This window comes from Neolamprologus brichardi, chromosome 23 (assembly GCF_056152115.1).
Source record: "Neolamprologus brichardi isolate AB-2024 chromosome 23, ASM5615211v1, whole genome shotgun sequence".
Taxonomy (NCBI): Eukaryota; Metazoa; Chordata; class Actinopteri; order Cichliformes; family Cichlidae; genus Neolamprologus; species Neolamprologus brichardi.
In genome coordinates, this window is record NC_142125.1 from 25,720,695 (window position 1) to 25,741,350 (window position 20,656).

At 39.6% G+C, this 20,656-nt stretch overlaps 1 protein-coding gene across 3 annotated transcripts in view; it reads left to right on the forward strand.

Annotated features, from left to right (window-relative positions):
• The window catches only part of mbd5 (methyl-CpG binding domain protein 5), a 47,655-nt gene that overhangs the window by 2,958 nt on the left and 24,041 nt on the right, over positions 1 to 20,656 (forward strand). For all 3 annotated transcript variants that reach the window (XM_006792844.3, XM_035908543.2, XM_006792843.3), the window contains exons 2-3: positions 9,538 to 10,163; positions 17,806 to 17,908. In XM_006792844.3, coding sequence (XP_006792907.2) covers positions 10,051 to 10,163; positions 17,806 to 17,908 — 216 coding nt within the window. In that variant the 5' untranslated portion in view covers positions 9,538 to 10,050. The remainder of the gene's footprint in view (positions 1 to 9,537; positions 10,164 to 17,805; positions 17,909 to 20,656) is intronic.

Here is a 20,656-nt window from a genome sequence, read left to right on the forward strand (position 1 = left end):
CTAATACCATGTACTAAACCAGTACTTTTGTTAATGAAACTGTTCTTACTTAACAAATTTTTCTGGCACAACTTCACCTAATTCCAAGGTGCATGAAGAAGACAAAGATCTGATGACATGAAGACTCCGGCGACACTTAAAGTATTATGGAACAACTTTATTGGTTTTATTTTAGATTTTATTGTATTGTCAAAGATTATGTAATTGCCATAGCTCCAAATGTGGGGCTATGGCAATGTATTTGCGACTTTTACATCAGACTATTCCTAAATTAAAGACGTCTAAAAACAGTGGTATAATCTTTTTCATGCATTGACCTCATAAACTTGGTAAATTTTTTGGTGCGTTCTATCAGCTTGTGTCCTGCATCATAAATGCTTGTGGAGGTATGTTTCTCCAAGCTGGTGCTCTGTAATGACCTTATCTTTAAGAGTAAAAAGTGAAATAAAAAGTAGAAACAAATGTACTTAAAACCATAAATATTCAATTCAAGGAGAGATTTGTGACTTTCATGTCATAGTATTCTTGAAAATGTGCTCTATGCCTTTATTTAAATGTGTATGGAGGTATATTTCTCCACAACTAATAAATGGCATTGTTTTTCCTAGCTGAACTGGTCCTTTTAACTTAGTTAATTATATACAGACTATGAGAGTTAAGAGCAACCCCATAATAGGAACGTCTGTCATGAAAAGAACATACAATTTCCAAATTTAGAGTTTAAAAATAATTATTTTCAAAATACATTTAAAACAGAGAATGATAATTCAGACATACATGCAATATTCATAATTCTAACAGTTAAAAACAACACAATAATGAGGCACAACAATAAAAAGACAATTTTAATCCAATTTCAGACAGTTCATTAAATCACATGCCAAAAAGACTGAAATAAAAGACAAGATATTGAGAAAGATGAATGCATGATGTATTAGTGGCTTTGCATGTGCAAGGAAATGATGAAATAACCATAGTATATACAAAAGGAAAAATAAATGGATTTATAGCAAATCTCTAAAATCTCTCTCTATCTATCTATTTGTGAATAATTGTTGTGTGTGTGTGTGTGACATCACACAACGTTTTGTTCAGATTTGCCCACCTGTTAAGATGGAGATGGGATAAATGCAGACATATGCTATGGTCAAAATGTGCAAAATAATTATATATAAATGTAGTAGAGGCCACTTTGTGCTCCTACTTACAGTGCATGTATCTCTGTATGCATGTATTTCTGCTAGAAAGAGAGAGGATGGCTGCAATTTTAAGAAATCTGCCAAATTTATACTAAACAAGCTGTCCATTTGCATAAAGGCAGCTTTTTTTTAAGTACGTTTTGCCACTTCTAAAAACAACAACAACAATTTTTCAAGCTGTACTGGTCCTCTTCAACAAGTTTAGTATATACCAACTCTGAGTTAAGAGTAACCCAATAATGGAAATAGCTGTGCTGAAAAGACTAAGAATTTCCAAATGCAGTGTTGTTCTTGTGTTTCACTTTTAAAATTATTGCTAAATAGGTGGACAACAAAAGGAAAATGCTGTTGTTAAAGTCACGTATGCATAAAGTATTCATGACTATTCAAGTTTGTCAGATACTGCATAGAGAAGACCTTTGGAAGGGTGTTTCTCCTCTTACGAAAAAAAAAGGGTTTCTGTGATTATTAATAAACTCTTTAGTGATTAAAATCAATGGTGGGCACATTGGTGCCAAAAGACCATCCATATCTGAATTTAGGGATTTTTATTCAAACATCTGCCAAAAATATGAAATTAAACAAAAAAGCTGTTGAGAAAGACGAGTGGATGACGTATTTGTGACTTTTACAAAGAAAGCAGTGTAAAAGATGCTTTTCACGTTTTTAAATTTGCTGTTCTGGTAGCTTGATAAAGACTCTTGTGGGCTTTTTACCGCCAGGAATTTTTTTTACATTTTTTTGTAGTTAAATTGTGAATAACGCAAAAATCCTGCTGATGTCTTTACCTGGGGTCATGCTTTCAGTTGTGACACTGCCATTGCTCTTCCATAGATTCTCATTTTAAAATTTAAAGCCAGCATCATATAAAAAGCAGACTCTGGCATCTTTATCCCCTCACCACTCAACCAGTTACAACAGGATGCTGGAGGTCTCTTTGTGTTCAAAGGGAGTTCTTCCTCCCTACTGTTGCCCAGTTCTTGCTCATAGGGATCATCGGATTGTTGGGGTTCTACCTCTAGTACTGAAGGGTCTTTACCTTACAATACAAGGAGGCTTATTGTGAATTTTCAGTCTACTTTTAGCCTCAAATACAGATGAGGGGTTCATGCTGTGGAGCTCCAAACCTCCAGCGTTGCCTTCCCGCTGCGTTTTCCACGCCAGTTTCTCTCAGCAGCCTCGTGTGCTTCCTGTAATGAGAAAATGCTCACTCACTTGTTAATGGGGTTTGACTTAATCTAGTTTTTTTTTTTTTTTTTACAGTTGAACTGATTGGTTGAAATCAACCTGTGCAGACACACATTTTACTTTTCCATTGGTTATGTCAGACCCTGTGTAATACCAGTAAGACTAACAGATCATCTATTTTAATGCTTCTGCTGGACTGTGACTGTGCTCCCTTGATTTTTACAGTTCCCAAAACAACTACTCCTCCACTGTTATCTCTTCTAATTGGCTTTATTAGTTTGTCACTCTGCAAAGACCTTAAGTCTTCCAGTGGGTTATGTGCTCCATTCAAACTTACCAGAGTCCAAATGCTGGCAAACTGGCGTTGCGTGCTCCTAAAGTCATTTGGAGCTCATGTTCTGACCTGAATTGTGAGTTGGCGAGTAAAGTTGTCGGCTCCTAGATAAAGAGGTTTTCCTCTTTCTCCTTTTCTTGTCCCGATGACTAAAGATCGGTCAGAGACAGATTGTCGTTGGAGTTGAGTGAAAGTCCAGCTCAGGCATGAACAAAGCAAAGAAATCTACTTCTTGACCTAATAATGAAATGCACACAGGCCACTTTGTCTGATCATATTCTTTAATATTTGGACACTGAGGGAGAACGTTTTCATTTACATAAGCTGCCATCTTTAATGGACCACAAATTTAGTTACTAGAGGATCTTTGGCTGTGTTTCTGCTTGTCTTTTTTTTTCTTTAATGTGATTTCTTATCTAAAACAGTTTGTAATTTTTTTTACTCATTTGCTATTGAGGGTGCATTTTTTCCTTTTGTACCACATTAACTTTTTCCCTCTCTTGTTCCCTACTGTTTTGGTGACGTGTGCAGCTGGATTCACTCCAAACTGTAAAATTCCCATCACATTCAAGTGCATGCACTTTTGGATGTGTGAGATTGACCTTTCTGGGTTTTTCCATACAAATCTGAGTTGGCATATTTAAAAAGGGGTTGCAACATTTACCTTCATTTTGTGAATACTTTCAGTTACAGGTCCTCAGAGTAGATAAACATAGTTTGAAATCTGCCGTTTTTTGTTTTTTTATTTTATTTTTACCAGCATGTCTGTTAACAATACAGGGGTTGATCTAAGGACACTAACATCAGATGCCACTTTCTGCCTAACTTGTTATCTTATGTTAACATTTTATTATTAGCCATAGCCACTACTAGACGGCTTGTGTGGGTGCGGCTAGATAGTTTCATAGCTAAGTAAACACTTATGATAACTGTTTAATAATTCAATGTTGAAACGGGAGCGTAACAAACCTCAGAATTATTAACAAAATGTCACTTAGTGTTGTGGACGGTTTCTGCTGTCTACAGCATCGTAGATGGTCATCTACAGTCATCGTTTTGGCACTGCTAATATCTGCTACTGTTGCCAATCATAACTTTTAGCATTGATGTTTTTTTATTTTGTTTTTCTTTTCTTTTAAATTTCTGTTTTGTAATTAAAAAAAAAAAATCTAATACCTGGCCAGGAAAACCCCTGATAGCTCAGTAAAATAAATGACCATATGGCCAAACAAATACCTTTAAGAGCTAGAAACAAATTTGAAGTCAAAATAAATACAATGAAGTAAAATGATTATAGATTTCAATGAAAACTTTGAGTAATAACAGAGAAAAAGTTCATGGAAAATAAAACAGAATACAATTAACCTACTAAACGCACTAGTGGAAAGTGCGGTGCAAGAAAGCATGAAGTTGTGATACATACCTTTCATAGAGAACCTAATTTTAGCAAATATTCACTTCTGAAAATCTGGATGGCGATACTTTAAAGAAAAAAGTAAAAAATTATTTTCATCCGCTGTTCACGTTTTTGCTTGAGGTCTAACTTTATGCACTATAAGTTGAGAGATTTGCTCTCATATTTCTCTTCTATGGTTTAAGGAGACAAAGTAGGAAAACAAATTTCAAATACATGTCTCTGTCTTTTTTTCCCATCCACAGTTGGTGTATTTTATACAACTGCATTGGTTTGACTGCTAGTGTTTGATCTCAGACAGTCCAGCTTGTAGCAGTTTTATCCACCTCCTCCTGCATCTCTATGTAGCTGGCAGAGCAGTAGGTGGCACGGTGCACCTTCACTGTTCCCCAAATTCACATCAGGAGTTAGAGACAGGTAGAGGTAGCTTTAGTAGGTGTGCTTTATTGAAGGCTGGGAGCCTTTATGCATCTTCCTCATTGTTCTCTTCATGACCGCCACTGCTATAAACAGCTGGCAGGAGAAAATACAAACAGCCCGAGATGGTGACTCATACTTCTTTTGTCTTCCAAGTGGTATCTCCAGCTGCTGCAGCCATGATGTGCAGTTATGTTTCAGGAACTCAGCTCTGCTGTCACCTATGACTAAGAAAACACACTTTCAGCATGTTCAAGCAGCAAAGGAAACACACAAAAATGGGTTTCATTTCCTTTTCCCACTGTTTTTTGTACTTTAGGTTTAAGGAAATCCTCTGTAAAAAGACACGTTTTTCTTAACCCTCCTGGTTGGGAGTCCTTGCTGACAGCGAGGACATTACTTGACCACTTAGAAGACGTCGAACTTGTAGATTTTAACCTAGGTGGATAGAAATTCACCATTCCTGTGATATCTTTGGTGAAGTCGTAGCCCTCAAGCTTTACAGTCTACCAGGACACAGCATTTGTTTGGGACAGCATAGCATATGCTGTATTCACATGTACCCTGTTTTTTGTAGTGCAGATGTGTACTGATACTACTGGTATGTCCATTAGCATGGCTGCTAATGACAGCAAATTTCATGTAGAAAGTTGTAGTTTGGAAAGCATGTAACTAGTTTATTGATATCGGTTAGAGAAAGATTTTTTTTTGTTCGTCCATGATTGCCAAGACTTAAGAGAACATTTTTCAAAAGTCAAATGTGGTTGTCCATAATAATTATATGTGTGGTTTGAGAGAAATTGATAAAATCCTGTTTACGTTTGATTTTTTTTCCCCTTAAATTTTGTATTTGTGCAGGGTTCAACATAAAAAGTGGCCGAATCTTTGGAGCCAGTAATCATTAGTTTTTAATGATTAGTTTTTATTACCGCCAGTATTTTCACAATGAAATGCCAATGGAAATCAAACCACCCATATGGATTGTTTAAAGGTAACGAAAAACTGTTTTGTTTTTTTTTTGTTTTGTTTTTTTAACTGCTTCCATCTACTTTTTACACGGCGGCATAGTAATTTAAGTAGAAGCTAAAATGGAAAATGGAAACTGTCTGCTTGCAGATAAACTGATCTTTGTCCACCCAACGGCTGGAGCCATGGACTGGTCACCAATCTGGCACAGACTTAAAACACTCAAACCAGAGACAACCATTCACAGTCACACTTATGGGCAGTTTAGAATCATCAATTAACCTAACCCCTATAACGGCATGCCTTTGGACTGTGGGAGGAAGCTGGAGTACCCAGAGAGTACCCACGCATACACGGGGAGAACATGTGAACTCCACACAGAAAGGCCCTAGGCACGTGGTAGAATCGAACTCAGGACCTTCCTGGTGTGAAGCAGCACTGCTAAACACTGTTGCTACCTGATAGATCTCTAAATCTGTAAAAATTTCTTGTAAATTTGATGCAGGCTAACAGCTGCCTCTCTTTTAGAGCCTATGATGTATGATTTTCAAGACTGGTACAGATATTTAAAAATGTAATCGACCAATACTTTGTTGCTCAGTTAGATGAAGACAAAACAGATTCCCCCAACGTTTGTTATGTATATTTATTTTTAACTCCTTTACATGCATTTTACTTTACGTACTAACTGCACTGGAAGTATCAATCTGCTAATAAATGACATGTTATTTTTATGCAATAAGGTAACAGTATGTAAAGTAATTTTAATTGGCTTTATTTTGGGGGAATTTAAAGTGATCGACCTGCCCCAGTGGGGGGAAAACTGTTAACACTGTTATTGTTATGTAAGTTTTTGTAATTCATGTGGTATGACTGCAGCAGACAGATGATCCTAAAAAACTGATCCATGAAGCTAGTTCGTGCATAAGAAGAAGTTTTAAAGAAGGGTAAACCAAAAATAGGGAAAAGAGTAGGATTGTGTTAAGTGAATAAGATTAACTGATCAAAAATAATCATGCTTATGAATTTTTGTGTTGTAGAGTAGCTCCTGGTGGTTGGTAATTTAAAAAAAAAAAATCACAAGTGTTTGATTGAGGTCAGGCCCATGATTTTACGAGTCTGTATCTTTCCAATTTGAGGGAATAATACAAGAGAGCATGCCTCAAAAAAACAGTATTTATAAAAGCCAAAGATGTCTTCAAATAGCAACGCTGCACTGGGCTCCTACAGGGAAGTATAATTCATTTTTCCCTCCAGTGTGAACCCAACGGTAGAAACAATGTCTTCTCTAGACTTAGACTTATGTTAAATTAGATTTTAACTGTGCAGCAGAGGTTTCTCCTTTTGCTGTCGTGTCTTTCCAGATAAACTGCGTACGTTTAACTGCCACCTCTTTTTTTTCTTTTTTTTTTCTTTCCTTTTTTTTAAAACCGTTCTTCCTCTGTGGTGGTGTCACTGAGTTTGGTCTCAGTTATGAGTCAGCAGCACCAGCGGCTGAGAGGAAGCTTTGCATGGAGCTCCATCACTCACAGGCTCTATTCAGCCTGATTACCAGCTTTGACGGGCTTCTCCTACTGTCTGATAGGGAGAGGGGGGGAAGCTGACAAAACTGCTTCAGTTTTGTTTTTTTTGTTTTCTTTATATAGACTTGAATGTTGAGGCAAGATTAAAGACCTGTTGTTATGAAAGCGGTGAGGATAAATGAAAGCATTTTCAACAATCAATTGCTGTGTTAAACCTTCGTCTAATATTTAAGCGATTAAACTACAGACACCTAGTAAGGATACTGGTATTGGTTCTGGTACCAAACTTATTAGACAGCTGATGATGATTTTCTTGCAGCGAGATGTTACTACTTCTAGTAGCCAGGCTTTCTTTGCATTAGCTCGCTTGACAAAACGTAAAACCCCAGTAAGAGTTAATGTGTATCACAATGCTGGTTATCACCTTTCTTTGTTAAGACCTTGATTATACTTTGCTACAGACATGGACCATTGGAGACTTGACAGCTGAGCTATCATTCCTGTTCCATTTCTTAGAAGGTTGCAGAATAACTCAAGTTTTCTGGCTCAAGTTTCTGAGCTGCAAAGAGGAGTTCATCTTGTCAAGAACAGTTTGTGTATTCATGAATTAATATTTTTTGTCTCCCTCTTGGTGATGTCGTTGATTTGTAATCTGTACATTAAAGCTTTGAAATTCAAACTTGCTTTAAACATTAAAAGCTAGTCTTTTGCTTGCGGTCTGCCTCCGTCTCATAGCCTGAAGACCCAAAATTAACTACATTCTGGTCCACATCATGTTTGCAGACTGTTCGTGGATTTTGCTTGTATTAAAAGCACACCTCTTGTCATTCTGCATTTTTATTGGTCCACTATATGTATGTCACATTACAGCAAGCACCAAGGCTCCCCCGATGGGCATGCTTGCGTTGTTCTTTGACGGGTAACTGGCCTTGCGTGGCGCAGTGGTGCTGTTGTCGTGTTGAAGGTGAAAGACCTTTAATAAAGTATGCACCTTGGTTTTACTATTACTTTTACTCAATATCCTACTCATAGACCAAGAACTCTTTATAATCTGTGGTCAACTATAATTTCCGGACTCTTAGTAGTACATTTACAATTGCTTTGGTCTCTGAATGATAGCAATAGTCATCATTAATCGTCATCGATCAATCACCAATAGATCGTGGTGGTAGTGTCAAGACTGTCCTGCAAACTGGAACCAAGAACATTTGCCTTCAAAGTAAAGGTTGGACCTTTTGAAATGTGGTAAAGCGTATATTTTCCTTAGAAGGTGAAATGCATTTTTGCAGGTTTCACTAACACTCAGTGGTTTGTTAGCAAATGTTTCTAGACAAATTGTCATCGTCCATGTAAAACACAAGCAACCATGGCAGTCTGTTAGCATTCTGTGGGAAATTCTTTTATCACACTCTAATTGTGCTAATTTTGACCATAATTTACAAGGTCAAATTAGTGTTTTACTCAGTATGGCTTGAAATTAGTGTCTGAGCACATAAACTCATCAGGAAAATGTTTTCTGAGGTCACTCTACAGATGCAAGGGGTTTTCTTCCCCTAGACTTCTGTAGGCAGTCCTCTTTGCAGAGTCAGAGAGTTCGCCTCCTAATGCTCATTAAATAGAATGCAGTTGTAAGACAAATCTGCATCGGCTTCACTTTTCAGAGCCAGGAGCTACAGATATCTCTTCCAGCTTTTTGGGTCAGGAACCAACTGATATCGACATATCAGAGTGGCCCCACCCTAATTTTAACTGTCCATTGAGCCACAAGAAATTATTTAGATATAACTGCAGATTTTTGTTATACCCTGTATTTCCCTGTATCGCCCCAAAGTAAATTAGAGTGCATCATGGGGGTTAAATTTCTTAAATTAGTTCTGAACAATAGGCTTTGTTGCTTAGATAGTACGTTTTTGCTCTCCCCTCCAAAAAGAGGGAGTATGTAATTGGTTCCATTTGTCTGTCTGTGTTTTTGTTAGCAGTTTAGTCTCCACAGTTTACAAGATATAATTTTCAAATTTTGTGTGATGGTAGATACCAACAACAGCTCAAGCTGATTTAATTTTCATGAAAATCAGGTCAAGGTGACACCAAATTAAAAAAAAACAGTAAAAACTTTATATTACCCACAATTTCACAACAATATACTAGGCCTTGGGGTATACGAGTACCTGGAATGGGTAATTATTTGACCTTGACCTTCATTGTTAGCACCCAAGGTAAAACTTAACCTTGATACAAAAAAATTAAAAAAGGAAACCATATCAAGTATAATGTTTCATGAACGGGCACGGGGAGGGCTGTACAACGGACTTTATCTTTTCAATGCAACGCCCTGCAACTGAAGCCCTTGCCCTTCGGGGGAGTTGCGCTCTTGATGTGCTTTTGTTAACTAAGAAATCATTTTCTATTAGGGCTGTACGCCTGTTAAATATTTTTGATGTGTAATTCTTTGTTTCTTGTTCTTACACCTCTGTCTTTTCTCCTCTGCCCTCAAAGGAACCATGGGAATACCACTACCCAACTGCATTTGGGAACCAATATGTTGAACATGGTCCGCAACATGTCCGCCTGAGGGGAGCCTGTTCTGGGCGGTGAGAGACAAATGGTGAAAAATTAAAAGTAAAGCGACTCTCCCCTCAACGCACAGCCGATTCCTCACCCCAACCCCCCACCCCTCCTCCTTCTCCCCTCCCGAGTCGGATGGCTCCGAATGACGAGCTGCAGTAATGGAAGTCCACCCGCCGTTCAGCACCGTGGCCATGAAGCAGCTCAAAGGGTAGGGTCTGCCGTGAGCTCGCCTCACCCTACCCACCCTGCACCCCCATCCCCCATCAGCTCCACCTGAGAGCACACTCCCACTCTAAAGTGAATATTCATCATCCTGAACCCTCCCTCCTATCGCCACCTCGGCCACGGCTTTGGAAGACAAACATGATGTGCATTGCGAAGACGCTGGTTGATGTCTGATATATATACCTCTGAGGTGTCGAGCGTAAAACCAGCGGAGCAATGAATGGCGGAAAGGACTGTGAGGCAGGAGATGAGAGGCAGGCCGTCCCTGTCCAGGTCCCCATTGGCTGGCAGCGCAAGACAGAGCACGGCGGAGGGGTCGTGTACATAAGGTAAGAAAATGAGATCAAAACCATCAGAGATTTCAAAGCAAACATGGCTACAGATTAAGAGAAATATATCTGTGAACTACTGCACATGCTCAGTACATATAGACTGAAAGCTGTTTAATACTGTTTAAACTAACTATGGGCATGAATGTCATGATAATTTCTGGCTTTTAATGATTTCTTTAAGCTGTTCTTTGTTCTGGAATGATTGTGTAGCATACATCTTTAATGACTTGATAAAACAAGTACTGGGTGCCCAAGTTTCAATTTATTTTGTATTTTCTCTAATCCACACACGGTCAAAAGTATATATAAATACAGGCTCTGTTATACTGCCTATATACTTGGATATATAGGGGATTTGGGAAGGCCATTTCAGAAACTTAGTTACATCCGAAACCCAAGTTTCATCCATCCACTTTTGATTTTTATCCACTTTGTGCAATGCACCTTTACCACTGTCAGCAAAACAGGCCCAGAGAATGATGCTACCACCACCATGCTTGACAGTTGGTGCAGTGTTCTTGGGTTTGAAAGCCTCATCTTTACTCCTCCAACTATAACTCTATATGTAAACTCAAGGCAATGATATAAGTTCAATCGTTGTCTTGCCACATAATAAATGTTTATAAAAGAGGTCTATATTGGAGCAGGGGTTTCTTTCTTAATCGGCACCCTCTCTGGTGTCCTAGAGGTTTCCAGTTCATGTCAGGCTTGAACCTTGGTAGTTTCTGTGCTGTTTCTGAAGATCCTAACCAATTTCCTGTGTGACAGTTTGGGTCTTTTTCCACATCTGAATAACTTGTACTTACAATTGTTTGAACTGATGATCTTCGAGTCTGCAGTTATTTAGACCTTCCTAACTTGTGTAAATCTACAATTCTCCTTCTTAGATCTTCAGTGAGTTCCTTAGACCAGCGGTCCGCAACCTTTTTTGCACCACGGCCCGGGTTATGTCTGACAGTATTTTCACGGACGTTCAAGGTGTCGCGGATAAATACAACAAAATAAAGCCAGTACCGGTACCAAAAAAAATTATTCATAAAACACGGAAAAAGACTCAGGGAAACCGAGTTAACGATAAAAACAATAAAAAATAACGATACAAAACCGATAAAAACCCTGAAAACCATAAATTTCACACCCGAGCCTAATCTCTCACGGCACAGTACCAAACGACTCACGGACCAGTACTGGTCTGTGGCCCAGGGGTTTGAGACCGCTACCATAGACTTCCCCCACTGTTCTGAGCATTTGTAAGTCCAATGAGGGCTGTTAAACAAATCCTTTCCGTACTGCAAAGAAACTACCAGTTTTAGTCAATCGTGATAACTAAAAAGAAAAAGCCTTGTCAAGTTGAGACATCATAGAACCTTCAGCACCACTTATTAAAAGATTTTGAGCCTGTATGTATATGTTTGAGCCTGTGTGGATTATTAAAAAATCCAAACTTGTTTTGCCCCAAATTACCATGACATTCATGTTCTTGATGAGTGTATGTGTGGGGCTAAATGGCTGAAAGTCTAATTCCTGTCGTCCACCAATTGATTATCGGTCTTTTTAAATCAATCTTAAATTGCTTCATTTTGTTTCTATAAGAGTCAAGAAGAAATGAAAATTGTCGCCACATCTATCAGCTCATTATTACCACTAGTCTATATTAGGGCTGCTCGATTATGGCAAAAATGATAATCACGATTATTTTCACTGAAATTGAGATCTCGATTATTTGTCGATATTTATTTAACAATAACAATGTATTGAATAATGACTTTAAAGATTGTCAAAAAATAATATAAAATAGTGTGCAAATACTGATAAGAGTGCAAATGTTTGCAATATAAGAAATAAATGAAAAATGTAAACATCTATGTTTAGTGAACTTTGCAGTGTTGCTCTGTGGTGCAGCTACGACACTGTAGCAAAGTTTACACACTGTGTCTACTTGATCCACGTCTGACTCCGTGAACCCATAATGTTTCCACACCACTGAAGTTTTCTTTTCAACCAACAGCAGTCACTCTCCTCTCCAAATAACTTCTGCTTAGCTTTCCGAGCTTCCCTCAGGTCCTCTTAATCAGCGGTCCCCAACCCCCGGGCCTCGGACCGGTACCGGTCCGTGAGTCGTTTGGTACCGGACCGCAAGAGTTGAGGCTCAGGTGTGAAATGTATAGTTTTCAGGGTTTTTATTGATTTTCAGCGTTATTTTGTTATCGTTTTTATCGTTTACTCGTTTCTCCTTGGTCTTTTCACGTGTGTTATGAATAAATTTTCTTTTTTCGGTACCAGTACTAGTTTTATTTTGTTGTATTTATCCGCGACACCTTAAAGGCCGGTCCATGAAAATATTGTCGGGCATAAACCGGTCTGTGGCGCAAAAAAAGGTTGGGGACCACTGCTCTTAATTGTTGTGACACGTGTTCGAAATGCAGAGAGGTGCGCTCGATTTGCCACACGGAGCAGCGCGAGAGTAAAGCACGAGGGAGGGGCTAATAATCGGCTCAGTCATTTTTAATGATCGTTGAAAGCCCCGATCGTAATCGTAATTAAAATTCGATTAATTGAGCAGCCCCAGTCTATATCATGACTAAAAGTGTGTTCACGAACAACAAAGGTGATTGATGTCATGTATCAAAGGTAAGCGTCGGGTTTTGGTCCCAGTCATTTGAATTCAAAGAGCACCCAGCAGGCTTGTTTACTGTGCACACAGGGTAGCGTTTCTCTAACTGATCGATGAGCAGAAGCATGGCAACTCTTTGATGATGATGCTTCCTGTGTCCAGCCACAGTCACCTGATTTAGTTTTCATTTGGCATGAACTAGACACACAAATTTCTCCACTGATCAGCCCATGGATACAGGTAAGCTGCAGACAGTGAAATGACTAACAAATAGGGGTGCAACGATACACGGTTCGGTTCGGTACTTTGGTGTCACGGTTCGATATTTTTTCGATACAAAAAAATGTTCAGGCCTTTTTTAATTTGTAATTTATTAAGATTATAAATATTTATTTTAACTCAAAAATACAGTTTTTAAATGAAATGTTGCTGAAACAACAAAATAATAAAAGAATACAAGAGTTTGGAAACGAGTTTATTTCAGAGAAATGTCCTTTTCCAAAATAAAAGCTATGCTATACCCTTCTTCTGGGGTAAATTCTCAGGATCATATTGAACATATCAGGTCCCCATAAAATGAACCACTCTCTGATGGACCTCACCTCACACTCATCTTCTGGAGTGCTAGCACTTAGCTGCATATACAACAAAAACAACTTAAATAAAAATATGTATTGCACAGAAATGCCTTCCTAAATATATTTTTAAACATTTGAAATGTTCTAAAAACAAGGTATCAACCACATACAGTTCTGCATGGTTTGGGAATCCCTGACGGTATTTTCTATTCTTGGCAGAATATAAAACAAACACACCCAATCCCTGACATGAATTTTTTTTAGAACCATGTTCTATAGTGTACAGAAAACACATGAAAACTTAAATCTGGTGAAGCTATACTTCACATATTTTCTGTTGTGCAGACTTGGCACCATGTAAAACAAACAAACAAACAAACAAAAACACCATGTAAAGAATAAAAAATAAATACAAATAAAAGCTATTCTATACCCTTCTTCTGGGGTATATTCTCAGCAGCATATATATCAAATCAGGTACCCATAAAATGAATCACTCTTTAATGGACCTCCCCTAACACTCATCTTCTGGAGTGCTAGCACTTAGCTGCATATACAGCATAAACAACTTAAATAAAAGGTCCTGTTAAATACAAACCAAAACATAGTTTACTCAATTTCCATGTTCTTCTTCAGAAAAATTAGGATGTCCACATGTTCTGCTGACAGTACAGATCTGCTTGCTGTGACAATGTCACCTGCTGTGGAAAACACCCTCTCACTTGGGACAGAGGTTCCAGGTACAACCAAGTAACACGAGGGCACAAGCTGTGATGTTCCTTCCACCATCTCAGTGGGTTATCATCTGTGGGAATGCAGTCTGCTAACCTGTACAAGTTAATTTCCTCCTCTGCCACTTCGGCTGCAGACCTGGTCCTTGGCTCCTGTGACATGAACAGTTCTCCAAACAACTCCTTCATGGCTGACTTTTTCTCTGGTGGAGATGCTGATGGTGAATCTGAAGAGTTTGCTGCTTGAGTCTCTGCGGAGGTCGCAGTTTCTGTGGTGCCTGCGGCTTGGTCCTGAGGAAATATAAACAACCAAACTGTTAATTGTATTTGTTTAAATAATATTTATAAATCAAGCAGTAGCTAAATAAAATTTCAAAAATAAAAAAAAAGAATACCTACTTGTTCAATGCTCAAGACAAGTTCTGTGGTGAGTGCTCCATAGACTCTCAGCTGAGTGACATCATCCAAGTGTCGCAGGGACTTGAATCGAGGATCTAAAGCTGTGCACTTGTGTAGGTAATTCTGAAGGGCAGGATCAGCGTATCTCTTCTCCAGGTCCTCCCTAATGGTTTTTTTTACTTCTCTCACTGCTGGGCTGTCATCACCAGACTGCGCCATAGAGTTCAGGATGTTGATTTTAAGTGGCAGGATCATGGATGCTGTTGGAGATGACGCTTCACACATCATGACTGTCACAGTTTTTAGGGTTTTCATGACTGTAACAAGATTTTCAGCCAGTGCATGTTCTTCCTGAGTTAGATTCTGAATGTTCTTCATACTCTTCTTCACAGTATTGTCGGCCATAGCAGCATACACTGCAGCTTGCTGTTCAAGGTATCTTTCCATCATATCATGAGAGGAGTTCCACCTAGTTGGAACATCTTGAATCAGTTTTTTTCCACTAAGCTGCAGCAGTTGCTGTTTTTTCTTAAACACATTGCATCCTGTAGTGCTTCTGTGAAAGAAGGAGACAATTCTTCTCATCTTTGCTAGGAGATGGGAAACCTTCTGCACTGCCATTCCTTTCTGAGCAGCTATATTAATTGTATGTGCAAAACATCCGATTTGTGGCCCCAGCCCAGCAGCTGTGACAGCATTAACTATGTTCTTAGCATTGTCAGTAGTTACAGGTATTGTCACATTTGGTCGCACTAACTTCCAGTCTTCCACAGCTTCAGAGAGACCTTTGGCTAAGTCGTCAGTAGCGTGACTTTCGACCAGGCGTGTTTGCAAAACACAGTTTTTCATCTGCCATTCCGGATCAATGTAATGTGCGGTGACAGTGAGGTAGCTCTGCGTAGCTCTTGACGTCCAGCCGTCTGAGGTCAGAGCAACAGCGGGTGCTGCTGACACTGCCGTCTCTAATTTAGCTTTTGTCTTCTTGTACAAAGCAGGAACTGCGATATCGGTGAAATGGGTTCGTGAAGGAATACTGTAACGGGGCTCAAGTACTCTCAGCATTTCCTGAAACCCGGTGTTTTCTACAACAGAAAAGGGTCGCATGTCGACAGCAATAAAAGTAGCAATTGCCCTGTCGATTTCTTTTGCCCTCTTAGAATCATGCGCTAACGGCTGTCTAAATGACTCCGGCAAAGTTTGTAGCATGTGTGTTTGTTGTTGTTTTTGTCTGCCTTCACTCGTCTTTGCACTAGGGTGATGTCGGCGTAAATGTGCATTCATATTTGTTGTGTTCCCACCGATGTAATTAACCATGGCGTGGCACATCCGACATACTGTTGTAGTTTTGTCCACAACGCGCTTACCATCAGGGTCATACTTCACACAAAAGCCAAAAAAGTTCCAAACGCCAGATTTCAATGACGGTGGAGGAGGTTCAACTTCAGGAGGCATTGAGGCAGTTGCCATGTTGCAATGAGCCTAGCTTCTGTCTCGCTAGCTTGATTGAATGCATGTGGGTGGAGCTCAGTGGATCTGTGCTCGACAGTGCAGCCTAGGCGGAGTAGTCGAATGCAGCCTAGGCGGAGTAGTCGAGCGCAGATTCACTGAGCGCTCAACACAGACAGCATCGTCAGAAGAAAAGTTGATAAAATAAATTAAAAAATGTATATTGTTCGATACATATGCGTACCGAACCGAAAGCACTGTATCGAACGGTTCAATTTCGATACAAGTATCGTTGCACCCCTACTAACAAAGCGACTGCTCCTCGTCGGTCTCCTCCGATGAGTCGAATCCTTGTAGGCTGTGACTTGGTGTCCTTCCCGGCACGTGCGCTCACCAACCACAATAAACCGAAGCAGTTGGCTGGTGTCAGGTTTATTTTGGGTGTTGGAAAGAATCCTGTCTGTGACCGTGGCCTGATACTGTCACAGCACACTTGTATTTGCTGATGTTCTTTTACATTTGAAAGCATGCTTTTGCTTCAGGGATGATCCTCACAGTTGATTTTTTTTTCATTCTTTTTCACAGCCACAGTGATTGATGATTCAGTCTTTGGCTGGTTTGTCAACCAGCCACTGTATATGTTTGATAGGAACTACCAGCGGTACATACTGTTCTTCTTTAGAGGTAGTTTCTTTGTGCCAGCCTTCGAGTGCATAGAGACCCCTTTTATATCTGTCTTTGGTTAAAGCTCGTTCTAATGTTTCATCCAGGGGTGTCAGACTCCTTTTATTATTACATGGGCCACATGCAGGCTAATTTTATCTCAAGCTGCCGTGACTAGTAAGAACATTGCATAATAACCTATATGTCTAAGTTTCTCCTTTCTTTAACCGGTGTAAAGATACAAAGGCATATTAGGACTATATTAAAAACAATTATCACCCAGAAACCCAATTTGTCCTGTGCATGTGTTCCATCCTTTCACAATAAAAGTCCTTGATTGCGTAGCTTCTGTACACAAAATGGCTCACAGAAGTGTACTGAAGTATTAGATACACTTTGCATAATGTGTGCCTCCAGAACTGCCAGAATGCTTCATGTCATAGATTAAACAAGGTACTGGAGAATTTGGTCCATATTCAGAGATGCTCTTCTGCACATTTGGGTTGTAATGAGTAGTTGTTTGAGTTACTGCTACCTTCCTGTGAGCTTGAAAAAGTCTGGCCTTTCTCCTCTGACCTCTGACATCAACAAGATATTTTCTCCCAGAGAAATGCCGCTCACTGGATAATTTTTCTTTTTTAGGTCATCTTCTCTAAACTCTAGTGATGGTTTCTGAAATACCCAGACCAATAACCTTGCCACATTACGTCACTTAAATCACCTTTCCTTTACCATTATGATGCTCATGTTGTCCTGACTATGCCTAAATGTAGCAAAAAAGGAGAAGTACATTATTAAGACAACCGCATTTTCACAATTTCCCTTAAGGAAAGACGAATGAAGAGAAAGTAAATGACAATTATTTTCTGTCTTCATGTAAAGTGCATATATATTGTTCAGGTCAGGTGTTTTAATACATGTAGATGGAGATTATTCCTCCGCGGTTGATTTCATGCTAACTGCTATCCAAAAACAGTCTGAAGGAGCTGCTAACCTGCCTCAGAGAAGGGGGAAAAAATCAAGTTTGTGTCCATCGTGTTTCTTTTCTTCTTCCACGTTAACACTAAAGATCAGTGTTCAGGAGCTCCAGTCTAAAAATGTTGAATCTTATTTCAAACGGGTGTTTCAGTAAGCTTTCCAGAAGGAGCATTTTTGCTGTGGATTGTTGCCAGCTTCAGCCTCACCTTGTTGTTGTTCTCTGTGTGCAGTCCCAGTGGCTCGGTGCTAGCCAGCTTGGAGCAGGTGAGGACCTACCTGCTGACAGATGGAACCTGCAAATGCGGCCTGGAGTGCCCACTCATCCTCCAAAAGGTATATTTATTTATTTGTTTTCTTTTGGCTCTGATTAAACACAGTGAGATTTTTACAGCTGCTCCAAACTGAGCTCCAGATGATTCGCTATTTAGAGATTAAGATGGAGGAGCCAATCTGCGACGGAAATTAAAATTCTGTTGTCCACAAATTACGGCTAAACAAGGACCCCTAAATTTAAACTGGTGTGTGGTGTTTGTTTGTACAGGCTCCTTTCAGAGCTCTAATCATCAGGCAACTTGAGTGTACAGTGATAACTGCTGTTTCCTTTATTTACAGTAGGGATTTAATGTAACACCATCACGGTTTTCAGTTATTGTTATGCAGAAAGGAAAAACACAAACTGTATAAGCAAAAATGACATTTATTTATACAAACTGTCAGTTTTATCCTATTAAACCAAATTACAAGTTAAATCTCATCTTTGGCATTTTTTTTGGGCCGTTATTTTACAGTGCAGTATAAACCCAGTATGGACAGGAAAGCAGGGGGAGTGAGGCTCGGCCAGGGGAGCTATAGCACTGCTACATATGCCTCTTTTCCACTAGTACCTTCTCCACTCGATTCTACTCGGTTTCAGTCATTTTCCATTACAACTCAGTGCTTTGGGCTGTTAAAGCAACACGGCCAAAAGACCCGTCATGTCATTTGTATATGCAACAAAAACAACACAAAAATGGAGGCTGTTGTAGGTATAAAGGTGATGGTGTGCCTGCTGCTAAACCGAAAGTAAGCATCTCCACTTCGTCACTGGACCACGGTGTCGGTGTTTGTGCAGCCATTGGCAATAAGTGAGGTGGTTGGCAACCAGTTTTTAGGCCACTCCCTAGAGTGGACACTCCCCACACTCTTATTTTGAAAGTTCACTTACTGCTAAACCATTAGCATCCAGTCTCTCCAGTTTTCCTTACTGATAATGCCAATTAGGCGTTTGTTTTGGTGGTCCCCTACACTGGGCTCAAAATGGAAGAGTTGGGAGTCTACGGGATGAGAAACTCCAAAAACTACTTTATGTATGGTCACAAAGTTTCTACTTTAGAGTCTTCTAGTTTCCTTTCAGGACCACTGCCTCTATTGTCTGCTCTGACAGCTTTGAATGGTGGTTCTGAAGTTTTATTCTTTAAAGTGTGCAGAGACTCAAATCAGTGTGGCTTAGAGTGAATTGCAGGAGTGAAATTATAAAAGAGTATACAGGCAAAGCTCTCCTGTAGCATAATCCTCTCCTATTTCATACTCAGGATGTATGAAATGAACCCAAGTTGACCCGCTGATCTCTGTAGGACCAAACTACAAATGTTGGGGTTATGTGAGGCGTCACATTACACGGGGTAATCTGACCGATTATCCTTCCTGATGCTAAATTTGTCCCCAACACTCCACACCATTATCAGAATGATTTTGTAGCTGCACGTCTTCCCTTATGAGCGCCCCCTTCCTGCTGTCTTCTTAGTATCTGAAAATGAAGATGCAAATATTTTTTAAGACTCATTTTCTGGTCTTAAACATTAGTGCACTTTTACATCTTAACCGTCTTAAGATGTGGGATATCACATATCGCATATCATGAGGTGCTTGGGAGAGCCGCTGCCTCCATGTTTATCTGCGATTTAGTCTATGTACATCACTGCCTGTGCTGTTAAGACAGCCCCAAGAGATGATGAGCGTGAGGAAAATATAGTATGCTGCCAGACCTGGATGTGATTTACATAATATTCAGGGGTGGTCACGTGGCTCGGGGAAGCAGCTTCCTAGCCTCAAAACTGATCCTCACCATCCTTATTCTGGGCCCACAGCATGCTTTCTTTTCTTTCTTTTTTTTTTCTTTTCCTTTTTTTGTGGGGGGCTCTGATTAGTTGCAAAGCGTGATAATAAGCTTACTGTTATCTGTGAATCCATGATCACAGGAGATCCCAGTTTTCTCTTGAATGAATTGCAGTTGCTCTAGAAGCCCACGGGTGACTGGATGGATGGGTGGATATCTATGTTTATGTGTGCACTGATCTAAGAGGACTGTTTAAGCAGGGTTTTTCATGCGTACTGATTTTGCACAGGTATGTCAAGGAAAAATACTATTTGATATTCACAGGAATTTCTTGGACGATTCCTTGAAGATTCTTCCCCAGCCACACTCGGATGACTGGGCATTGTTGTGACACGCTGGCTTTACCTGAGGCCTGCACTCTGAAGCAGGATTTGGGGTGTAGTGAGGAAACCTCAGTGTTAGGAAGACAAAGGTTTACTTCTCATCACTATAGTAACCTATGCTGGAGAATTAAGGTGCTCCTTGGCAAGCTTTGTTTAAGATTTGACATTAACAGGTATGAAATCAGCTTGCACTCACCAGTAATTTCTCTGGAAAATGGTGTCATCATTCCTAAAAGATCCCTCTGAGCAAACAAGGGCAGTTGTTGACCTTTTATTAGCTTTGCGAATAGCCTCAAACACCAGTGTTTGTCGTTCACATTAAAAAAAAAAGTTTCGAAATATTAACCTTTAGTGTAATGAAAACAACTCTTTCGTGCTACAATCAGACCTGCAGTATGAACAAAATTATAGCAGCCATAGGTGTTCAACATCCTTTCTTTTATACAGTGATACAATCGGAATACAACCAGTTACATTTAGTCCCCTACTGCAAAGAGTTGCATTGCAGGAAGTAGTTGTCAGTCTGCACTCGTTTTTGCAGACTGACTCAGATTGATTATAGTATTTAGACTTCTGCCGGAAATGTACGTCCTAACTTACAAC